Here is a 21,770-nt window from a genome sequence, read left to right as displayed (position 1 = left end):
GGGTCAAAACTGACCCTTTATCATAAGAGATGCTAACAGAAAGCTAACACAAGAGAAGGATACGTTTTATAAAATTATTTATTAAAGGTTCAGTAGTTGTGATTAATTGTAATTGAACTTTAGTAATTGAGAACTTAATTCTAATTGACTTTCTGGGCTGAAATGATAATTGCAATTTTTAATTGTAATTGGGGAAAAATGAATGCAAGACAACAACATTGTAATCAAGGTATAATTGAACATGGATAATTAAGGACGTAATTGTAAATTAAGAATGTAATTGACCCCAACCCTGATTGTAAACATAACCTTTAGAAACACAATCATGACGTGTTGCACAAAACCCTTAAAAACCTTTACCAGCAAGGTTTAAATATAAGCATTCATAGAAAAGAGAGAATATTTTCTTATTTTACTTCAGTGGTTCATCTCTGCCATGTTTACACACACACACACACACACACACACACACACACACACACACACGCACACACACACACACGCACACATTCTAAGTATTTCTGAGAAGCGATAGCAAAGGAGAGCACACTACAACAGTAGGATGGTTTCCATCTCCTCCTGCCGAGCAATGCATGCACACGCTCAGATTGCACTTCATGAATATTTGTTTTCCTGCTGCGACCCTAAACTGCTTTTGGAGATGACCACACACAGCGATGAAAGGCTGTGGAGTTACATGACGATGAAACAGTTCATACTGTTTAATCTGTTGAACTCCTCTGTGTTGCTAGCCACAGACACAACCTGGCTGACAGTTTATAAATTACATTTATCTGTGCGATTTTTATTGTTTCCCACAGAAGCGTCTAGAATAACAACTGCAAGTCAGTCTGTGGTGGAAACAAACAAACTCACAATTCAGTCCTGTCAGAGAAGTTCAGTTTTCCTTACAACCATAGTGTATGTTGTCGCAAGTAGGATCACAGTTAACCTAAATGCATCTGATAGCAAGTATTAGTTAATTCACACATTTGAAAAAATAATAAAAATGTCTAAATCATAGTCTAATAAATGATTATTAATTATGTTTTATAGGTAGGCCTGTTCTTCAAATATTTTATTTTAAGGGTGCTCTGATCCTGGTTATTGATTAGTATAATAATAATAATAATAATAATAATAATAATACATTTTATTTAAAAGCGCTTTTCAAGAAACTCAGTCGCTTTACATGTTAAAACAACAACAGGAAATACAGTAATGAAAACAAAGAAATATAAATCAGAAAAAAGAAAGAACATCAGTATGAAAAAATAATATTAGACTTTTTAATATAAGGACTATTTCTAATTTAATTGCTCACACAAAATCATCGTTGTCTTTCATATTACCGCTGTCTTATTTGAAAAGGAAAATTAATTTTATGTTGATGTAGCGTGCATGCATGTTTTTTTTTTTTTTTTGTATTTGTATTTGTTGTATAACTAAACTATAAAATGTTGAATATTAAGAGTTATTAACTCTTATGCAAACAAGGTCAAAGTAAATTAAATGCATGCAGTTTCTTCCAGTTTTCATTCAAATATTCTAAAAATAAGTTGGAAGTAAACACAGATCTTTGCTATTATCCTAACAGTGCATGAAAATATACTTTTTTCTTGAGAAGTGACACGCAGGGAAGTCAAACTGATCAAAAAAAAAAGTTCTAAAGTTCTCTAGCCGTCTGACATTGCGACTCCGACTCGTGTTCAACACCGTCTACAGCTGACCGCATCAAAAGGAAACACAGTGAGTTAAGCAGATCCATTGCACTTGTTTTGAAGTGCAATCTGAACTGGCTTTAAAGCTACTCCGCATTCAGCAGCCTGTGTCTCTCTGACTTTGTAACCTCGATCAGAGAGTGCGGCCCTTTCATTTATCTCTGTTTCAGCGTCCGGTCCTAACGCTGAGAAAAAAGATCTAATTTTCTGCTTTGGTTTTCACAGCTTGAAAGGTTCGATACTAAATGCAGAACATATACTGTAAAACATTTAACTTGCAAACAGATCATGCAAATATTAATTCTGTAAACACTTAATCAGTTTTTCTTCAGACCCCCCCCCCAAAAAAAAAGGGTGTAGGTTGAAGCAAAAGCTTATACACACCTCCCCCATCACAAAAACACAAAACAAGGCTCTCTTGATAATATCACAAAGACAATAATTACGTATATACATACATGAATACACATTTAATATATTTTCTACACATTCTATACAGTTTATACATGCACATCAAACATATATACATACACACATATACAGTATATACAACACACATGCATGTACGTGACATCTACATAATATTAATATTTTACTATTCAATGCTTACTACACACATTTCATCAATTACATTTTAAATAATACAAAAAATAGTGTGGAAACATTTCAATTCACAATATACTCTATCACATTATGTATATTTTATTGAGTTAGCATTATATTTTATACCATGATATATATATTATATATTATTGTTGTTCGAGGAAAAAATGTTGCTCTTCTTTCTTTGATTTACTAAGATACTTATATGATTTTAAAAAGCTTTTTAAACTGGTTTATGTTGCTGCTTTGTTTTTATTTTATTATTTCGATGACTTTCTTCCTTGTAAACCAACCACTATATCAATCCTCGTCAGAATCCAATGCCACTGAAGTCTATTTAAGCTGATTCAGGAACTGTAGCCTTAAGAAGAAGTTAGAAAAATATCATCTATAACATTAGTAACAGACCATTTTAGGTTTAGAATACAACAGGATCCCAGAAATGATTTATTTTAATCGCTATTACCAAACACAACCATATTGGCTTCCTATACTAGTGAAGCTAAGACTAAAGAGCTGGTCTGAGTAGCTTGAAGGAACCACCTGTTCCCCCCTCAGCGACTCCCACTAGGGGTGTCCCAATACTACTTTTTCACTTCCAATATGACACCAACATTACAGCCTTAAGTACTGGCTAGTATTGATTTATTACTGTCAGCTTACATACTTTTATTTATACTTATTTTGTAGTGTGGAAGGTTAGAAAAGGCCCAGTCAAGTGATGTTATTCAGATATGACCTTTTTAACTGACCCATTTGTTATTCACCAGTGAGTTACATAACTTAACTGTAAACATAACTATATTCTACTATTAAATACAATTAGAAGACCCTCAATAAATCCAATAAAAACTATATATATATTTATATATATATATATATATATATATATACATACATATATATATATATATATATATATATATATATATATATATATATATATATATATATATATATATATATATACATACATATATATATAGACGTATCTGAGATTTTAGATGCAGGCTGATAAAATCTAAGACTCCTTTTTTCTTTTTTTTCTTTCGCCAATATCAACATTGGAACGAGACACCCTTAACTACCACAGTGGGGTTCTCTCTGCTCTCCAGGAATGGGTTAAAAAAGATGAACTATTCACTTTATTCATTTATAGGATAAACTCCTTGAGATGATGAACCATCTCGTTTTCAAAGGGGTCAACTATAGTGTTCAAACAAAAAAGAGATGCACGAGATAGAAGCAGCTGTACATGCATTTCACAGATTACAAACAATTATACATAGAGGCAAATATTACAGTATGTTACATATCTCACACACACAGACACACCAGTCACACCCACACATATACACAAACACACAGGGCTCTCAACTGTCAAAGGTCATATAAGTTTTAACAACATTTAATAAATTGTAAGGTATTGCACGAGAGCATTTTAAACATATTAAGGGAGGTTTTAAAGCGGATAGAGGTAGGAAGATCATTCCAATCAAAGGGGGCTTTATAATTGAATGAAAGTTCATAACATAACATATGACTGCGGATGTTAAAAAAAAATTATATTTATTTTTAAATATTGTTATTATCAAAGACTCAAAATAAATTCATGAGGTTTTTATGTTTGAAAATGGAGGACAGTTTTTAAACGGTTAACAGCAGGTAGGCTACATGAGGTCACTTGTGTTTGTGCAAATGTAAATGAACATTTGTACATTTGCTGTTGTACAGTGTGTCACTGTGGTATTCAAACAGTTTAGGGAGCTTGTTAGATGAGGTTAAGAGCTCATTTGTGTCATAAGTGGCAGACGGCTAAGGACTGAGGACCGTTCACGTTTCCAACTGATGGAGAGTAAAAGGCGGCCGTGCCCTCTCAGTGACATGGACCCCCTGCTGCTAATTGTTATGACCACGTATTGTAAATCACTGCCTATGTTACTGCTCATAAGACATCAATGCAGCTTTATTGCAGTCATCTGTGTATGTGGGCTTTTGTAACCTCCATTAGGAGACGTGTGAGTCATTCCGTTTGCTCACATTCTCAAGAGGAGTGACTATACCTTTAATAATTTTCACCTCCTCTCACCGAAGTGAAGGAACTAATGCACTGTTGCTTTGACAACTGAACACATTTACAATGAACTCTTTTCATTTTTTAAACACATTATCTTGGTTACTGCAGAATGAAATTGGAGTTCGATACTTCAGCTATATTGGAGTAGAGAGCAAACAAAGAGATGTAAAGTACTGTAGTCACATTTGTTACAGTGATCATTGACAAGCAAAGAAAATGTGCATGGTTCCACTCAGGAAGGGATAGAAAATATCTGTTTCCTGAGCATTAAGTATTTGTTAACCGTCATCCTTGTCCAAACCCTCATCTACATTTTTCATCCAGACTGGATAAGATTCTCGCTGCCATGACGATCGCTGCCGAGAGGAACAACAAAGAAAGGTTCGCACCAATTGTGGAAGGACTGGAGAACCATGAAGCCCAGCAGCTCCAGGTTGGGAGTTGGATATACTTCACTACACACAATAATACTTCAATCCATTCCACCATTATTTAGAAATGCTTACCTTATTCTGACAAGTGTCACTAGTCCAACCATCCCTCTTTATGGACAGCACTTCTAAACCCCACTCCTTCTGTCACATTGCTAACACATACAGTATGGACAAAAAAAACCAGTTATTTGAATTGTGAGAAGAAACCGGCGTACACGAGTTCTTCAATTCCCTGAGAGGTTGCCAGACTTTACCACTCAATATTCAGTTTTAAATAAACACTTTACTGTTGTTTCACTATTGTTCTAAAACTTTGAAAAAAATGAATGTAATAAATTGGAAAAAGGGTAAATATAGAAAACATATTCAACAAGTTAACAATTCCAGCAAGTTCTTTTTGTCTTCTTTTTGAATATTATGTTAAGGTTTCCTTTATACAGACCATTTTTTTCAGGGAATTTACTTTGATCTCCTGACATGTTTCAACTGTCAACTGCCAGTCTTCTTCAAAGGCACTTGTCTTCTATTTGAATATTATTTTAAGGTTTCCTTTATACAGAAAACTTTTTTTCAGGGAATTTACTTTGATCTCCTGACCTGTCTCAATTGTCAACTGTCAGTCTTCTTCAGAGGCATCTGCTTATTGTGTTGATGTTTTCTTGACTTCCACGTAATAATTCCAGCAAGTTATTTTTGTTTTCTATTTGAATATTATGTTAAGGTTTCATTCTGTAGGTTTAGTTACCATTTGTGACAATCAAGTCAGAAAAGTAATTATGTGTAAAACAAATTCAGTGAGTTATTTTGACCTGATAACCCAACTAATCTAAACTATTGGAGTCAGTAATGCAAGCCATTGTTGCTAATGCTAATTTACATCTGTTGTCCCTTGGCAGGTCACAAAACAAACATTATTCACAAGGCTTAAAGAACATAAGCACAATACAATCAGTCAATCCACAATACAAAGTGCATGAATATAAGAGTTACAGTTAAAGTGCTTAAGTTAAGGTGTGTATTGCGAGTGTGAGTTATTTGGAAAGTGCACAAAGACAAAAACCGCTCACCATTCACATTTACAAAATCAGAAAATGCAATATATGTATACATGTCTATGCAAAGATGTTGAAAAGCAGGGCAGAGAGCTGGGCCATACACGCAGAACACTGTTAAGTCCAAGGAAACAGGAGTCAAATGTCCCATGGTGCTTAAATGTTTCTTAATTTTTGACGGTTATTGACTTTCATACCTACGTGACAAAGATACACAAATACAACAAAGCATACCTTCTCAACAACCACATCACTAAAAATGCTCTAATTCTATCCCTCGGCTGTGTATGCAGTGTTTTTTGTCATGTTGGGTCAGCGGAATCATTGTAAATGAAGCCGTTGGATTATTTACTAATTCTGTTCAGCGGAAGGGGGAAAAAATTGTAACTGCAGCAACAATACCACTGAAAGCATGTTTCTGTGAAACCGATCATGGTGAATTACTTAAGGAATTACTTTTAGCTGCAGGGTTTAAAAAGAGTCGTGAAGGGAAAGTCATGAAGGAAGCTGATGAGGCGGGCTGCAGAAGAGAAAGTAGATATTCTTTTATTAGGAAGCTGTTGTTTATCCTTTAAATTTTGCCATTAATGAAATGAAGCCCTGTTAATTGTAAAGTAAATTACAATGCTTTGCTGAGGCAGGAGGATCAAGGAAATTAATAGACCTTTTTTTAATCCCAAACCTGGGATGGGCTGCAGACTGCTACTACGATTAGAATGGGTTACACCATTGTGCAGGGACGAAACTCTCCAGTTTGTCTTTAAATCCAACCCTACCTGCAGTTTACTTTGATCATGATACTTGGAAAACCACAATACTACCAAACCCTGCTTTTCCAACGCAATGCAGCAGGTGTCTAAATCAAACAATACCCAAACTTAACCACATTCAACTCCACCATACATGATAAAGGTATGTTTGAGGAACCTGAAAATGAAAAGACGCAGTATTTTTAATTCCAGCATGATGATTTTAGACATCTTTTTGAATAATATGTATCAAAGTAGATTTCCTGATTAACAGTTGTCTGAATACATTTTTATATTTTTGCAAACATTATATTCAATATTTTCTTTACTACAGTTTCTTTTCAGTTTTTGTTGTTGATGGGTTACCTCCTTCTTTTTTCAGTTTTTTTTTTTTTTTACAAGCTTAACACTACATAAACTGTTTTTACACAGCAATTTACACCTCTGCACATTTTATCTGCATCCCACTGGCAGGCAGACTGAAAAATACACTTTAAGCAAGATGGGTGAAAACAAATATATATATATATATATATATATATATATATATATATATATATATATATATATAAGTCTTCCTCATCCTTAAAGTGTGTGTCTGTTTGTCTTTATCGAGCCTTTATTGCGAGATGACAAATATTACCAAACTAATTGAAACAGCATTACAGTATCTGTAAATAATAATCTATGTCAGGATATAAATAATGAAATTAGCCCCATAAATGACACAGAATCAGCATTGTTGTGACTCCTTTCAATAACAGAGGAGGGTCAGAGCTTCAGTTGTCAATGGGAATCCTTCAGCCTGCTATCGATCATCTGTCTAAAGGAAGCTACACTATCCACATCTGTCTCCCCTGAAACACCTGACTGCCCATTATAATTCTTCAGCGATTTCCTCCTAAAACCCCCCATCCAACGACTCACCAAGTCTACACACACACACACACACACACCAATAAATCCATTAATTATTTACATAGACCCTATACAAACTCGGATGATACGTTTTGCTATCTACTGTCTCTTACTCTCTCGCTCAATGTTATTGTAGCTTTTCTAGTACCCAGTATTTGGTAAGTAAGCAAATAATGATTTTTTTTAAAAAGAAAAAAACATGCATTCTTTTCAGAATGTGCAATACAGAATTGACTTTATGAGACTATTTCCCTTTGCTATGGTACTTCACTTGGTTTTTTTTTATAACATTTTTCCTTTTTGCTCCATAGGTTGCTTGTATGCAGCTGATCAATGCTCTGGTCACGTCACCTGATGACCTGGACTTTCGAATACACCTGCGCAATGAATTTTTAAGATGTGGCCTCAAGAAGACACTTCCTGTAAGTATTTAGAATTTAAATACTGGCTGAAAAAAGCCCCAGACACATCCAGAAAGGCCTTGGCTGTGCATTGTAAACATTCCAACACTTTGACTGAATTCATTTTACTTAAAGTCTATGTAAAGCAGAAATAAATTTGTGCTATAAGTTTGTCATACCACAGAAACATGCGTCATTGACCACTGAGCCAAATTTGAAAGATTGAAAAAAATTGCTAAGTATATAGAATTAGGTCTCTAAGTTATGGAAAAAACAAGCACTTCTCTCTGCACTTAAATGCTGGGGGTGTGCCAGTTAGAAGTGCTGGAACAATGCCCACGCACAGAAATGGCGCGGCCACCATGTATTAACCTTATGGGAGTGTACTGCGTCTATGGGAGAGAACAATGTGAAAGCAGCTCCAGCGTCTATAGTGCTTCCAAAATGCTCGGATTGGGCCAAACGAGGTATCAGTGGAAAGGTCTGCCCGCCCAAGTCCGAATATGTGCATCCTTCCCAGGTAGAGTCCACTCTGTCCCCGCTAGAGGCGAAAAACAAAATTGCGGTGCATAAAAGTGCTCATATCATGGAAAATGTGGAACCAGCGGACACATTTTATACCCCTGAGTGTGAACATGTGGTTTGTTTTTGGCTAGGGGACGAATTGCGCCAGCTGTATGCTGCAGAAGTTTGGTGTGCTTCAGCAGCAGTGTCGGGTTACAGCTAATGATGGCTCCGTTACGTAACGCGGCTATGTTTTCAGACCTGCCCATTAAATCCAGAACACAGATATTTGAAACACAATTAAATTCTAAATGGTTGGAAGTCTTTGTACATGTTGTATGGAAATACATTTATGACCTTTTATAATGTGTTAAGAAGAAAATATCAGAATTTGCTTCACACGGTCTTCCAAGTAAGGGAGTTATGAATATGATTATTGACATAGAATCACAAAATCTTGACATGATACAAAAGCAGGGCAATTAATCATGATCAGCTTATTTATTATTTATTTTTCAATTGAATTACCTGCAGAAAAAAATCTTGTGCAAAGTGTGAAAGAGTGCCGACACCTTATCACACAGCCATCATTATCAGCAACCTCACACATTTTCACATGAGCCAGAGGCAAAGACACTCTCCAACTCATCACTCAAGCTCTCGTTTGACACAAGTGGGGTGAGGATGTCACGGAGCCAGTTGTTAACAAGTCAAGCCAGCTGCTCTTGTTGATTACTAACTGTCATTACTTTAATTATCTACAATTGTGCCCCTTGATATGAACCACTCGGTGTACAGTCATTTACTAATGCCAATTTACAGCTTGGAATGCCAACAACTCAGGCTTGCTTGGTTTCACCTTTTTATGAGTTGTGCTCAAAAGAGAATGAAGCTTTTGGCAAAGAAACAGTGAAGGATGAACTATAAATGTGTTTTCGATGCATGCATTTTGCATCTTCTGTTCTCTCTTATTTCTTTTGCTTTCATTGTACACCTCTGAACCAGCGAAGCTTCCTCAAGTCGACAGTCGATGCACCCCCAAAAATTGAAAGATAAAAGAAAGAAAGAAAAAAGGAACCATGCTGGGTGATTGATACATACAGAAAGTAGGTTACATTTGGCCCTGTCTCACTCTGTATCCTCTACTGCTGGTGATTCATAGATATGAGGTAAAAGAGCACCAACGTAGCCCCTTGTGGCTTGAACAGGTGTGTAGGAATTCTTGGTCAGGGCAATTAGGGGTTTTTATTTTCAGGTTCTTTTAAAAAGTAACAAAACAAACTAATATTGCTGCACAAAAGTTTCTGAGAACCCATCTAGTTGAATCGTAACCAGCTCAGAAACTAAACAAAGTAATCATATTTTAGGTCATACAAGAGAGATAACAATGCCTTCTGGGATTGGACCCCTGAACAGAACCCGGCAGGCGCCTTTTTGGTGGCAGCAGTAGAGTGACAGCAGTGTGTCCCTGCTGCTGAAGTCCCATTACACTCAGTCCCAGAGCTAGGAGGAGTGTGGTTTCTTCCGCCTATGCGCTGAAGCCTTTTGGAGGCTCTGAGGCGGTCCTTTGCTCCAAGCAGAGTGGTGTGGGACCTCCGGCACAGGAGGCTGCACCTTCAGCAGTTGTGAACCCAAACCCGATAACGGAGCAGCCCTCCTGTGGGGTGGCGGAGGTAGTGCTACAGGCCTACGGGCACCTGCAGGCTGCATAGGTTTTGAGTCACGCCTGGGAATGATGTTGCGCAGGGCTTCAGTCTGCTTCTTCCACAAATCAAACCGTACCTGAATTGCGTCGAGCGATTATCTGAACAAACCTAAGGTAGATACCGGCTCGTCGAAATAAACGTCCTCATGGTTAGCGTCCGGCCCTACCAGAGCCTAACAGGCTAGTGCTCCCAGAGAACTCTGGCTCGACCTCAGCCAACATGCACATACTCCATGTGGTCAGCCCAGCTACCAGCGGGGACTTTGACCAAAGGCTCCTCGTCATCAGACCCAGATGAAGCCAAGACCGCAGCCTTCCCCAGCACTTTCTATATAAAGGTAACCCGTCTTTCCAGGGTTGAATGCCGGAGCTGGCCACAAAGCGCACAGGACTCGGGCTCCATCAACACTCTCCTGGCGTGGACTATCCACAGGCAGACGGGACATGCTTCGTGCTGGTCCTTGTCGTGCAAAGAGTAGAGGTGTTCTTAGCGAGGTGAAGAGCGCAGCACCTGAAGTATGATTGTGATGACAGCCATATATATTATGCAGGTGGAGCCTCACATACGTCATCACAGATCATCTGCCTTAAAAGGCGTGATTAGAGGTGTCTTCAGTAGGCCATGCGGGGGCGTGATATCCCATACTAGATGTGTTGTATCAAGTAAATCGACTCTGTAAAGCTTCCAGTACCATGATATGCAGATCAGGGACCAAAATTTTGGATCTGGCCACCAAAACTAGATGAATTAACACAAGTGTAACATAGTGTTCACACTGTATGTATGTATTTATAACTCATTCCAGGAGCTAAAAGAAACAGAAGAGCTCGACATCCAGTTGAGGGTGTTCAATGAGAACAAAGAGGAGGATGCTATCGAGCTTTCCCACCGCCTGGATGACATCCGTGCTGAGATGGAATATCCTTTCTGTTATTGGTGCATGTGAAAAACAGGTCTGAAGAACTAAAAGCAAAGGTATAGGAGTACGTTGTGCATTTTTTTTTGTCTCTAAAGCCTGTTTTGGTTTTGTTCATTAGAGAAGGATTAGAGAGGCCTGAGCCCAATAACCAGCTCAGTCTCTTGCTCAGGTATACAAGGTAAACAACCTATCCGTTAATCTTTACTTCTCAACTCCTCACTTTCCTTCATATCTTTTTCACTTCCCTGTCCTTTTTTTGTTTCTTTCTTTTTGCTCTATCTGTTAGTATAATACTCAAAGAGAAGAGCGCCACTCCTTTCCTGAATAAATAATAAATAATTAATACTTGAAACATGAAAAGATTGTATTGTATGGGAAGTATTGCTGTTTCTTATTCCTCTGCTCAGTGTCAAAGGGTACATTTTTGACCACCGCTCCATACAAATGTCGGCTGATCTCCAAACATGGAGTAGAAGTTAATAGGGTGAGCAGTGATTTCATCCCCAGTTGGAAACTTTTTCAACCTCTGCCAGCGAAGACCCTTTTAAATAATTCACATATCTTCTGCAAGGCTATGTATGAATGTCTGACACTGAGAGCAAAATTTTGACATTGTTATGCAGATGTTCATTCACACAACACTTTTCTTGCACCAGATCGCACACTTCTCAAACAAGACAGGCAGTGGAACTGTTGAGTGACAGTCTCTGTTGACACATATGGATATGGGGGTGGTAGTTTTGAGTAAGTATGTGTGTGTGTGTGCGCACATAGATTAATGATGTGTTCGAGCAGGTTCACAAATCAGAGTGCCAGTGTTGGCTTGCAAGGACAATGTGGTATTGATCCCTGAGATCACATTAACACACACACACACACACACACACACACACACACACACACACACACACACACACACACACACACACACACACACACACACACGCACACACGCACACACACTTTAATCATGACCATATGCTGCAAAGGTTACAGGATCATTGCAGGTGTATCTTCTTTTTCCAGAGGTACTGATATATCCTACTAGAAGTACTGTTACTTGATTGAAATTGTACTGAAGTACAAGTAAGTCATACATAAAATACTCAAGTTCAAGTAAAAAGTACTCAAAGTAAAATTTACTAGTTACTTTCACCCCCCACGATTATTTTTGGTAATACATTTTGCCACGGTTCCCTTGCATACAGTAAACATCTTATTTATAAACTTAAAAAGAAAGAAACCAAATCTTGCACATTTGGAACTTGATTTCTTTTCCACAAAATGTTAAATAAAAGGTTGTCAAAATGTAAATTAAAAAATAAATAAATAAAAATAACGCCAATGAATTCAATTCAAATAATAATAATAATAATAATCCTTAGGGAACAATAGGGCTTTCACACCACATTTGGTTCTCGGGCACTAATGAAAAAATTATCAGGCTCTAAATATAGCTAAATGTACGATTAAGAACATATGGAGTCTGTTCAATGTACCATGAAACGGAAATGAAAAAAACTATTACAAATATTAATAATTTACTCATTAACGGTTAGGTGTGGAGTGAATGAAATACTTTACTTCATTTGAAATGTCCTTATGTACGAGTAAAATTACTGAGTTGGAAATATATTCAAAAAAGTACAGGTACCCATTAAAGCAACTGGATTACAGTAACGTAAGTACTTGTAATCCATTTCTTTCACCTCTGTCTTTTTCCTACTCGTTCCATGCCTGTTATACTTAGCGGGGCTCAACACTTGTGTGTCCGGTCCCTGTCCAGGTGCAGAGGAGGTGACTCTGGGCCATTAATACATATTAATGAGCTGTGAAATGGTGATCGATTGACCCCACATCACACTCGACTGCCACTCATGTTTATTCATTATTTGGCAAGAGAGTGTAAAGAGAGACTGATAAAGAGGACAAAAATAAAGAACGAGAACATGGGAAGGTTGCCATTGACTAGATTGGCATTTTACATTAGGTTTATGTCTGCAGATTAGTGATAGATGAAGCTACTTGGATTGCCTCCCAGTGTGAGCTCCTTCCCATGTCCTCCCTGATGCTGATGTGGTAAACGTATAATTGAATCTCATGAGATCTGCTATTCTCGTCGGCTTCATACTGAGCAGATGCAGTGGAGGGAATTGATAGGGTATATAATTGTGTACTCCCATTCCTGTTTATCTAAAAATGTGACTTAGAATAACAGTTACTCATTGTTAAAATAAGAATTGATCTGTTTTAAATGCAGCAAAAGTAAAAAGGGGGAAAAAAATCATTATAGTTGTGCTTTTTTTAATTCCCTGCACACAAACTAACTGAAATTAAGGTGACATAATGTGTCACTGTGCTACATGCCATTAATCCCTCAGCAATGTCAAGTTACTGCTCATCCTATGTTTAGAACTTGACTTTGGAAAGTGTATCAAACCCCACTTTTGGCAAATAAAAAGGATGGGGGGTCAATATATTGTGTGACAAGACATCACAGTAATAAAACGTAAAAATATATCCTTGATGGTACAAGTGGTAACGCGGTTTTTTTTTAAAAATTTTGTGATACCATGAGGTGATGATGCAACGTGGTTTTTGTTTATTTCCAACTGCAGGAGACACGGTCAATGCCCAAAGGTCTCAATTGCTGCCAGAAAATGTAGACATGCTAATATTATTGAAAAAATAACATGTCCATATCTTAAATTTGGGCTGTATAAACTGTTTTGTGTGTGTTTTCTAACAGTTTGATGTTTAAAAAAAAACTTGTTAAGCAAAGTTCATGCACAGATATACACACTTATTTTTGAAGAATGCATAATGATGACATGATTTGTTTTGACTTTTAGACTGGCGTGAGTTGTCAGTCTCTGTTTTTGTGTTTTATTTGTGGCACTTTTTGCACTTAAAATACAAAAGAAAATGTCTTATTTATGTTATTCTTTATTTTAAATGTTATGTTCACTTGAGTTGATAAGGTCGTACCCTATATCAGAGTCAGTCACATAAACGCATGGTTATTTTTCCCTTTACAAAAATAACTTCTTATCGCGAGCCCAGTATCGTCTGTCATCCCGTCCAGTGGACTTTAGATACCGTCCTGCCCCAAGCATATATCATTAATTCTCTGGTTAAATTTCAATGCGTTTAGGCTATTATAAGGTCTTATAATAACGGATAAATATGAAAACAAAAACTATTTATGGTATTTATTTATATAAGAATAATAAAAAAGCCAATCTGATGCAACATCTGTTTTAGATGTTTCAGAATCACTTCTTCCTACAGAGGAAAGCTAAAACAAGACACATAATCAATAGCTTTTGCAAATTTAATAGCAGGAATTTTTTGCTTGTGAGTACGTGTCAGAATTAATCTGTGACTTGAACTTCAGCCATATTTTCGTCTTGTCAACCATCAGCTCCCCATGATTTTGCATTTATTCTTGTAATTATTTTCCATCTTGAAAGTTGTGCAGTGACAGGTAAACCAGCGGGAGCTTTCTTCCTTTCTTATTTCCTCTTTTCTACCTTGCTGTTTACACTGCTGTAGCTCCCCTGAGAGAGAGAGAGAAAAAAAATTGGATAAGATAAAATCACATCTGCCTTTGCACAATGATGTCTGTCAAAAGCCTGAGAGCAGTAAAACAAACTGGAATACATAAGTACAAATAAGATGAGGGAATTTTAAATTTTGACAACATTTGTGTCTCAAAGTGAGTTTCTTAAGGTCATTTTTCTTAACCTTGCTCCTGCACTGACATGAGTGAGGTGTACCATCTCCTGTCCAACATGGTTAAAGACACGGGCTCAGAGGCGTACTTCCTGTCCATTCTTCAGCATCTATTGCTTATCAGGAACGACTATTACATCAGGTAAGCTCAAACATGTCCGTACATACTCCTGGCCTCATTTTGACTGATGACCTTAGGGTGCTGTCCAAGTAGACTTTTGCAGAGTTTAGCTTGTTTTGTCTTCTAAACATGAGATACAAGACGGATTCTGAATAATGAAAAACACAACTTTTTAGTTAGACAAAGTAGATACTTGCTGCTCTGTATGTTTGCCTTTTATTTGCTTAGAATGGGCCGGAAACAGGTAAGTTTGACCCTGGTATTGTGTGTTTGTCTGTCACTATTATGTTGGTCCTACATTAGACTAAGGACAACACACTTCACCGTAAGTATGATGCGATGGAGGTGAGGGACTAGGAGGTATTATGCAGCCGCACAGCCTTCAGTCTCGTCAGTTCTCAGAAGCTAAATAGCTCACTTAATAGAGCTGAGACGCCAGTCGATCAATAAAGAAGTGGAGAAGTAAAGCTTGAAAATGTGAACAGCTATCCTTTTTATTTAATTGTAATAACTGTGAAATATAACTTTTAGGATTTAAGACACACAAGTCAAAAATAAATATAGAGCTTTAAAAAGCTCGTTCACAAACGATCTTGTTTGATATTGCCTTTGTATTTGTTTGTCTCCTTTATATAAATTTTGCTACTTTTAGTTTGTATAAAAAAATAGTATGGGGTCTATTCTCCCATCTGGACTTAAGCGCCTTTTGCGTGCCTGCAGTTACGCACTTCTCTCATACCCGTACTCTCGGGTCCAGGCTCCTGACACTCCCATTGCGCGTAAGTAGAGCAAAACCGCGTAGTCTGTGAATGAAGGAAAGGAGGCGGTGATGTCTCTTTTAGGGCTGTCTAGAAATCACGGAACCTGGAGTTTTCTCAACGCTTGTAAATGTCATTGAAATCCGTGAAAATGATAAAGTTCCCTTTTAATTTGAAACGCCTTCATTGATTAACAATGTAACAGGTTGATTCGATCAGATTATTGATCAGATTATTGCAGTGTGACTGAGTATCGGCCGCATTTTTCTGTTCGAGTCACAGTTCAAATCTCTCTGCTTGATCATCATCATCATCGTCATCATCGCTGTAAAGCGTGACAGAGTTAAATGTGCTGGAAATATGAGGAAATAACCAGGCCGCAGAGTGTCCTGCTTTAATACAGAGGGATGTTTGCAGTGAAACAGAACTATTGGCTTCCATAATACAGTTTTAAATATAAATAGTTTAAAGCGACCTGAGCTGTGCCTCATTAAAATATGTGTGGGAACAGTTTCTGGTCCATCCTCATCCACATATGACAGCTTGTTTCACTCTGTAGTGGATCAAACTGTGACTTTATGTTTTACATGGTATGAAAATAGTTGAATCACTGTGACCAACGTGGACAGATGTCTGCGTCTGTCAGAGTTTTAATTAATCGCGCAGCAGCAGCTGAGTGATCACAGCTGCTGCTGCGCGACGCACAAGTTCATGTTGCTTCAAATGTAACCAAGTCCATATTTCTAGTGCAATATTATGTTTCACCTTATCGGGGCGCTGCACTTATTCCAGGATTAGAAACGTGTAAGAGGAAAAAGACTTACGCACAAAGCCATATTTGAATTGGAACACCCACATTTCAGGGTTGCTCTCCCCACAGTGCGTAACTGGGATGAAGGCGCGCAGCGACTGGCTTAAGTACAGGGGGAGAATAGTGCACAGCCAAAAACAGCACTGCTGTGCGGCTTTTTGGACTTACTTGTATAGGAGAATAGAGCCCTATATGAATATAATTCAGCATGAATTAAGTGCCTCACTTACATTTACTCCCACATTTTAAATGATGTCAGGTGTTAGAGCTAGTCCTCAAACAAACATTTTGAAGTCAACACACACCAACAATCTCCACCTGTTTATTATTATTATTATTATTATTATTATTATTATTATTATTATTATTATTATTATTATTATTGTCATCATCCACACGTTTGGAGATGACATAAAAACCATCAGGAATTAATGTCAAATCTAATCATTGCCATATTATAATGTTCTGTATCCAAATGTTGTGATTTTCTTTTTGGAATGATATAAGATGATGATTATAATTTTTTTTGGAATCAAGAATACTATTATTATTTTCTTTGCTTTTGTTCATGTGTCCAATTATTATTATTTAGTTTGCCTGGCAATTTATTCATTGCCATCTGTTAATGTTCTGTATCCAAATGTTTTGATTTTTTTATTAGGTATGGTATAAGATAATTAATTTATGATTTTTATTTTTTGTAATCAATATTATTATTATTATTATTATTAGTTTCTTTGCTTTTGTTCACGTGTCATAACATCAAATGCACTCCTTTCATAGTGACACTGATTTATTCACTACTGTATCAGAGATTTTGTGCAAAAATAGGAGTTCAATAGGAAAGTTTGAAGATATAGGGAGGATGTAAAGTGGAAAATGAATTTACCGTAGACAAGTCACAGTTATGAATCATGTATTCTTTGTCTATTCGGAGGATGTGAGAAATGGAATTCACAATGACCACCAAGTAATGCCACATCCACCTTTGCTCCAGTGTCCATACATATCTACAAGCCACCAGTGAGGGGGGATCAGTAGCAATCCTCCAAAACAGAGACTGATGGTGTTTTAAAAGATTGGATGATTTTTTTTTTCTTTCTTTACGCTCATAGCAAATGCAAGATGAATTGTCCTCCTACACACACCTACACACATCACACACACATTACTCGAAGAAATACATGATGACTGAAGCGTTTTATTTTCCATACGTCACTGCGGTTGACTTGGGATGATTAAGAATGCAGTATCATAGTGAATGCAGATTTTTCTCATTGATACTGTATTTTTTTCTGCTTTTGTTTTTAAAGTTGCCTACTTTGAGGTTGTGTTTAAAACTGGGTGAATATGTATTTGTGCATGTGCAATACTGTAGAGCAGGGGTGTCAAATTCAAAGCAATAGGTGACATATTTCAGTCCCTGCAGGATCTTCACTTTCAATTTATTTGATTTTTTATTATGATTATTTATTTTATGTAATTTAGATGTTGATCTAAAATGATCATGTGATACACACGGGGAAAATGTGAGCCCTGCTAATATTGTGGAGTTTCATTGAATATGTGTATTCTGAGCTGAGATATGTGCAACTGATTTAGTTGGTAAAATACACAATGATTGATGGTTTCTCTGACTTTTTTGTTTTCTGCTGCGGGCCAAATTGGTTGCTTAAAGGGCCGGATTTGGCCCCCGGGCCTTGAGTTTGTCACGTGTGCTGTAGAAAGTGTTTTTAGCATTAAACTAAAACAGCAAGGTTAAAGAATACAAGGTAATTTAATTTTACAGTACCATTTCTAGGTCTTGTATTGCGATGTGAAGGGTTGGGTGTTTGATCAAAGCACTGATTTTATCCTCTGAGGAGTAGGGAAATGATGTATTTATTTATGTCCCTATATTTATTTTATTATCCTGGGCAACTCATTTGGTGTCAAGTGATATTGTTGAATTTTCAATCATTAACTAATATACTCAGTATTGTAATTATGAAGGAGTCTATAGAGGGTAACCGCACTACTTCTTGTAATTTGTCCCAACAGTTGCTTTCCCATCTGGGGTTTGCTTTATTTTTGATAATTAATCTTCCACTGGAAGCCTAATGAATGGGAGCATATCAAACCCACCCAGTAAATATAGAGCAGTTCTCCTATTTGGGAGCTCTCTGAAATGGGGATTACACTGATTATGTGGAGCAGAGTTGGATCAAGTGGTTTGGGGTGTGCTGCACACCAAGCTATCACTGGAAGCACCAGCAGTGCCAAATTACCCGAAGAGGTGGGAATGATACAGAGGACATGTGTTACTTGTGGAACCCGCTCCTGCCCGCTGTGGAGGGCCCTGACAGTTTTGGGTCACTCTCTACATCTCCAGTGATCGTCTTCCAGCTCCTATCTACTTGGTGGCGATGGAGAATGAAGGGAATATAGGGCGGCTTATTGAGATAATAATGTGGTGTACATTGGTGACAGTTGTAAGCCAAGTGCCACAGCAGTTAAGCCATGCATGGTGATGTGTGAGCTCTTCTTACTGGCTTTCCAGTCAAGAGTGGGTGAATCCACCAGCTTAATGTATGGCATTTTAATGCTTACATAACATGACACTAAATAGCTCATATATTGCTTTTTACTTTGGGATTTTATTCTTTTGTGATTCTCTTGTTCACAGGATCCGATCTGTTCACCCATAACATTATTAGGCTAGGGCCTTTTGAAATAAAGACAAGAGCCAGAGTTAAAGCTGATATCCGGAGTTTCTGAGAAATGCCTCGATGTCCCGCCCTAAACAGCCTTACTTCCTCCCACTGCCTCACCCAATCTACTAGAAGCCACGCCTCTACTTTTCTGCACGTGCATCGCGGAACATAACTAGGTCACATGGATTCACATTGATATAGGCCTATGGGACAGGTAAGAGCCAAAATCATATTTACCTGTTTGCTGTTGTGACACGCGGCCTTGTTTCAATGCACAGTGCCGCATTCACTTTGATTGACAGTCTCAAAAACAGGAAGTTGAAGCCTATTGGCTGAGTGCACTCTGTGATTATTTCCATTTGTATCAGGGTCTATAGGACGAAGGAGGGACTTATATACATTAATGTATATGAATGACTACCGGCAGTAGACCTTAGTAAGACTAGTTAGGTATTTTTTCGCATTTCAAAAGAATCATACATATACATCTGGATATCAGCTTTAAACATTCACCTTTTTTCCCCCTTGACATTTAATCAATGTAAAAGCCGCTACTCGTGTTCGTAATGTGTCTTTTTAGGCTTTTTCCAAACAAAACGAACCCTCCCGGCACCAGGTATTATGTTGAGATTTCTTTGGCTGCCAAGTCACGTTAGTAAATCTTGATTCTTTCCCTTTGATGCTTTATTGCAGGGAAGTCTTTGATCACAATTAGTCACCGTTATCTGCATCAAGTTTGTTGTGAAATCTTTGGCATATGCGCCTCTGTTAGCTTCATTTATATATTTTCTGAAGTGTGCTCATTCAGCCAAACTAAAAATAATAAACTCCAGCATATTTCCCCTATATAACACTAGGCATTCAGATTAGCCTTTAAAATACAATTTTAGGAACAAAGAGGACATTTAAATGATTTTAGGAGGTTCCACAAGTTACGGTTTGTCATGTTATAAAGTATCTGGAATTATTTTACTGTATAGGGTTAAGATGATGGTTTACTTCTAACACAATGGGATTGTTTTGATATTTAACAATTATATAAAAGGGATGAATTGTTATTGGTTTGAGGGACTGTCCACTGTTTCCCTCCACTTCTTTGTTAAACTTGATACATGACTGGGGATGAAGGTTTAATTGACCATTTCCAGTACTGTACAACCTTTTTTCTTGTTACTCTCCTGAATCATTCTCATTTTTTCCACTTGTTTGCGCATGCTGTCAAAAGTCAACACTACAAGAAGTGCAAACATTATGAGACAGCAATGCATGTTTTGTTATTGCAATGAAATAAATTAATTTATTTGATTGCATAATTGTGACCAGCACCCGCCCTCCCTAAGGAAGGGTAAGAAACATTTTATTATAGGGAGGATATAAAAAGGGAGAGCAGTGTTACACCTCGATGAGGGAGTCAAACATTCTCAAAATTGATTAGGAATTGTGCTGTGGACATCCTTTTCCCAGCCAATATTTAACAATAAAATATAAATACAAATAATACTTTGATAGTGATAACTGAGACACGCATTTCAATTAAATTCAATTGAACTTTAATTATATAGTGCAAATTACAACAATAGTCATCTCAAAGTGCATTTATGCACAAAGTAGGGTACACAGTCTATCCAAGTGTGTTATAACACAAACATTGTCGTGTTTTGTTGTGTTGGTGGAGAACCTGGAATGCGGAGAAAGGCAGCTGTCAGATATAGTGTTTATTTTAGCTGTCTATATTTATTATACACAACAAAAAAAGCACAACACAATGACAGGACTGGGAGTGAAGAAACAAGCAGGAATACCTGGAAGCACGTAAAGAAAATAATTAACAAAGATGAAAACCAAATGAAACCAAAAGCTACACAGATACAAAATAAACACATTTAGATGCTTTTCATTCATCTAAACCCTATATTTTTTTCTAATCTTGAATCTTGTAATCCTGGAAAGCATGTGCTGCTCTTTGGTGTAGGGATGAGAAATAAGAAAATAGCCTGCCACCACATGTTAGCCTTGCACATGATCACGTACTGTACTTATCCTTTGGCTTAAAGAAGGGGTTTTTAACAGTCACCTCGATGAGCGGTTTAAGTATAGGGTGAAATTAAAAATAGGATTTTCAAGCTCTGAACAAATATGTTGAGTAAAAATAATAATTGCCTAAATAATTGGAGGTGGTTTTGGACTTCTTTTGAAAAATTGCCCTTTATGTCATGTCTTTTTTGTGCTTCAAGAGTTCTATTATTGTCCAAAAAAACAACAACAATTAGTTTGACTGCTGAACAAAACCACAAACCTCATTGTTACTTCATGCTTGGGGAATAATTGTTTCTCAGTGTGGAGCTCTGCTTAATTTGGCAATGTATTTGGTAAATGTCACTTCCAATTAAAGTGTATAATATTACATAGAAAAGGTCACCTACCAACCTGTGCAGCACAGTCTCACTCCCTTGCTGATAGACAAACGCTGCCTGACAGCACCGAGCCCTCGCTCTCACTTTTAACGGGTTGACATGTTTTCACGGTCATTGTGCTTTCAGTTACACACATTTTACTGATTAGGTTTAC

The 21,770-nt window shown here is 37.2% G+C and overlaps 1 protein-coding gene across 6 annotated transcripts in view; it reads left to right on the top strand.

Moving 5' to 3' along the window:
- Nucleotides 1-21,770, top strand: part of diaph2 (diaphanous-related formin 2) — a 464,914-nt gene that overhangs the window by 144,466 nt on the left and 298,678 nt on the right. For all 6 annotated transcript variants that reach the window (XM_028459306.1, XM_028459309.1, XM_028459308.1 and 3 more), the window contains 4 exons: nt 4,726-4,834; nt 7,866-7,976; nt 10,971-11,083; nt 14,845-14,961. In XM_028459306.1, the coding sequence (XP_028315107.1) occupies nt 4,726-4,834; nt 7,866-7,976; nt 10,971-11,083; nt 14,845-14,961 (450 nt within the window). The remainder of the gene's footprint in view (nt 1-4,725; nt 4,835-7,865; nt 7,977-10,970; nt 11,084-14,844; nt 14,962-21,770) is intronic.

The sequence above is a fragment of the Gouania willdenowi genome, chromosome 10, assembly GCF_900634775.1.
Source record: "Gouania willdenowi chromosome 10, fGouWil2.1, whole genome shotgun sequence".
Classification (NCBI taxonomy): Eukaryota; Metazoa; Chordata; class Actinopteri; order Blenniiformes; family Gobiesocidae; genus Gouania; species Gouania willdenowi.
Note: the sequence above shows the minus strand (reverse complement) of the source record. Positions and strands in the feature narration are given on the sequence as shown.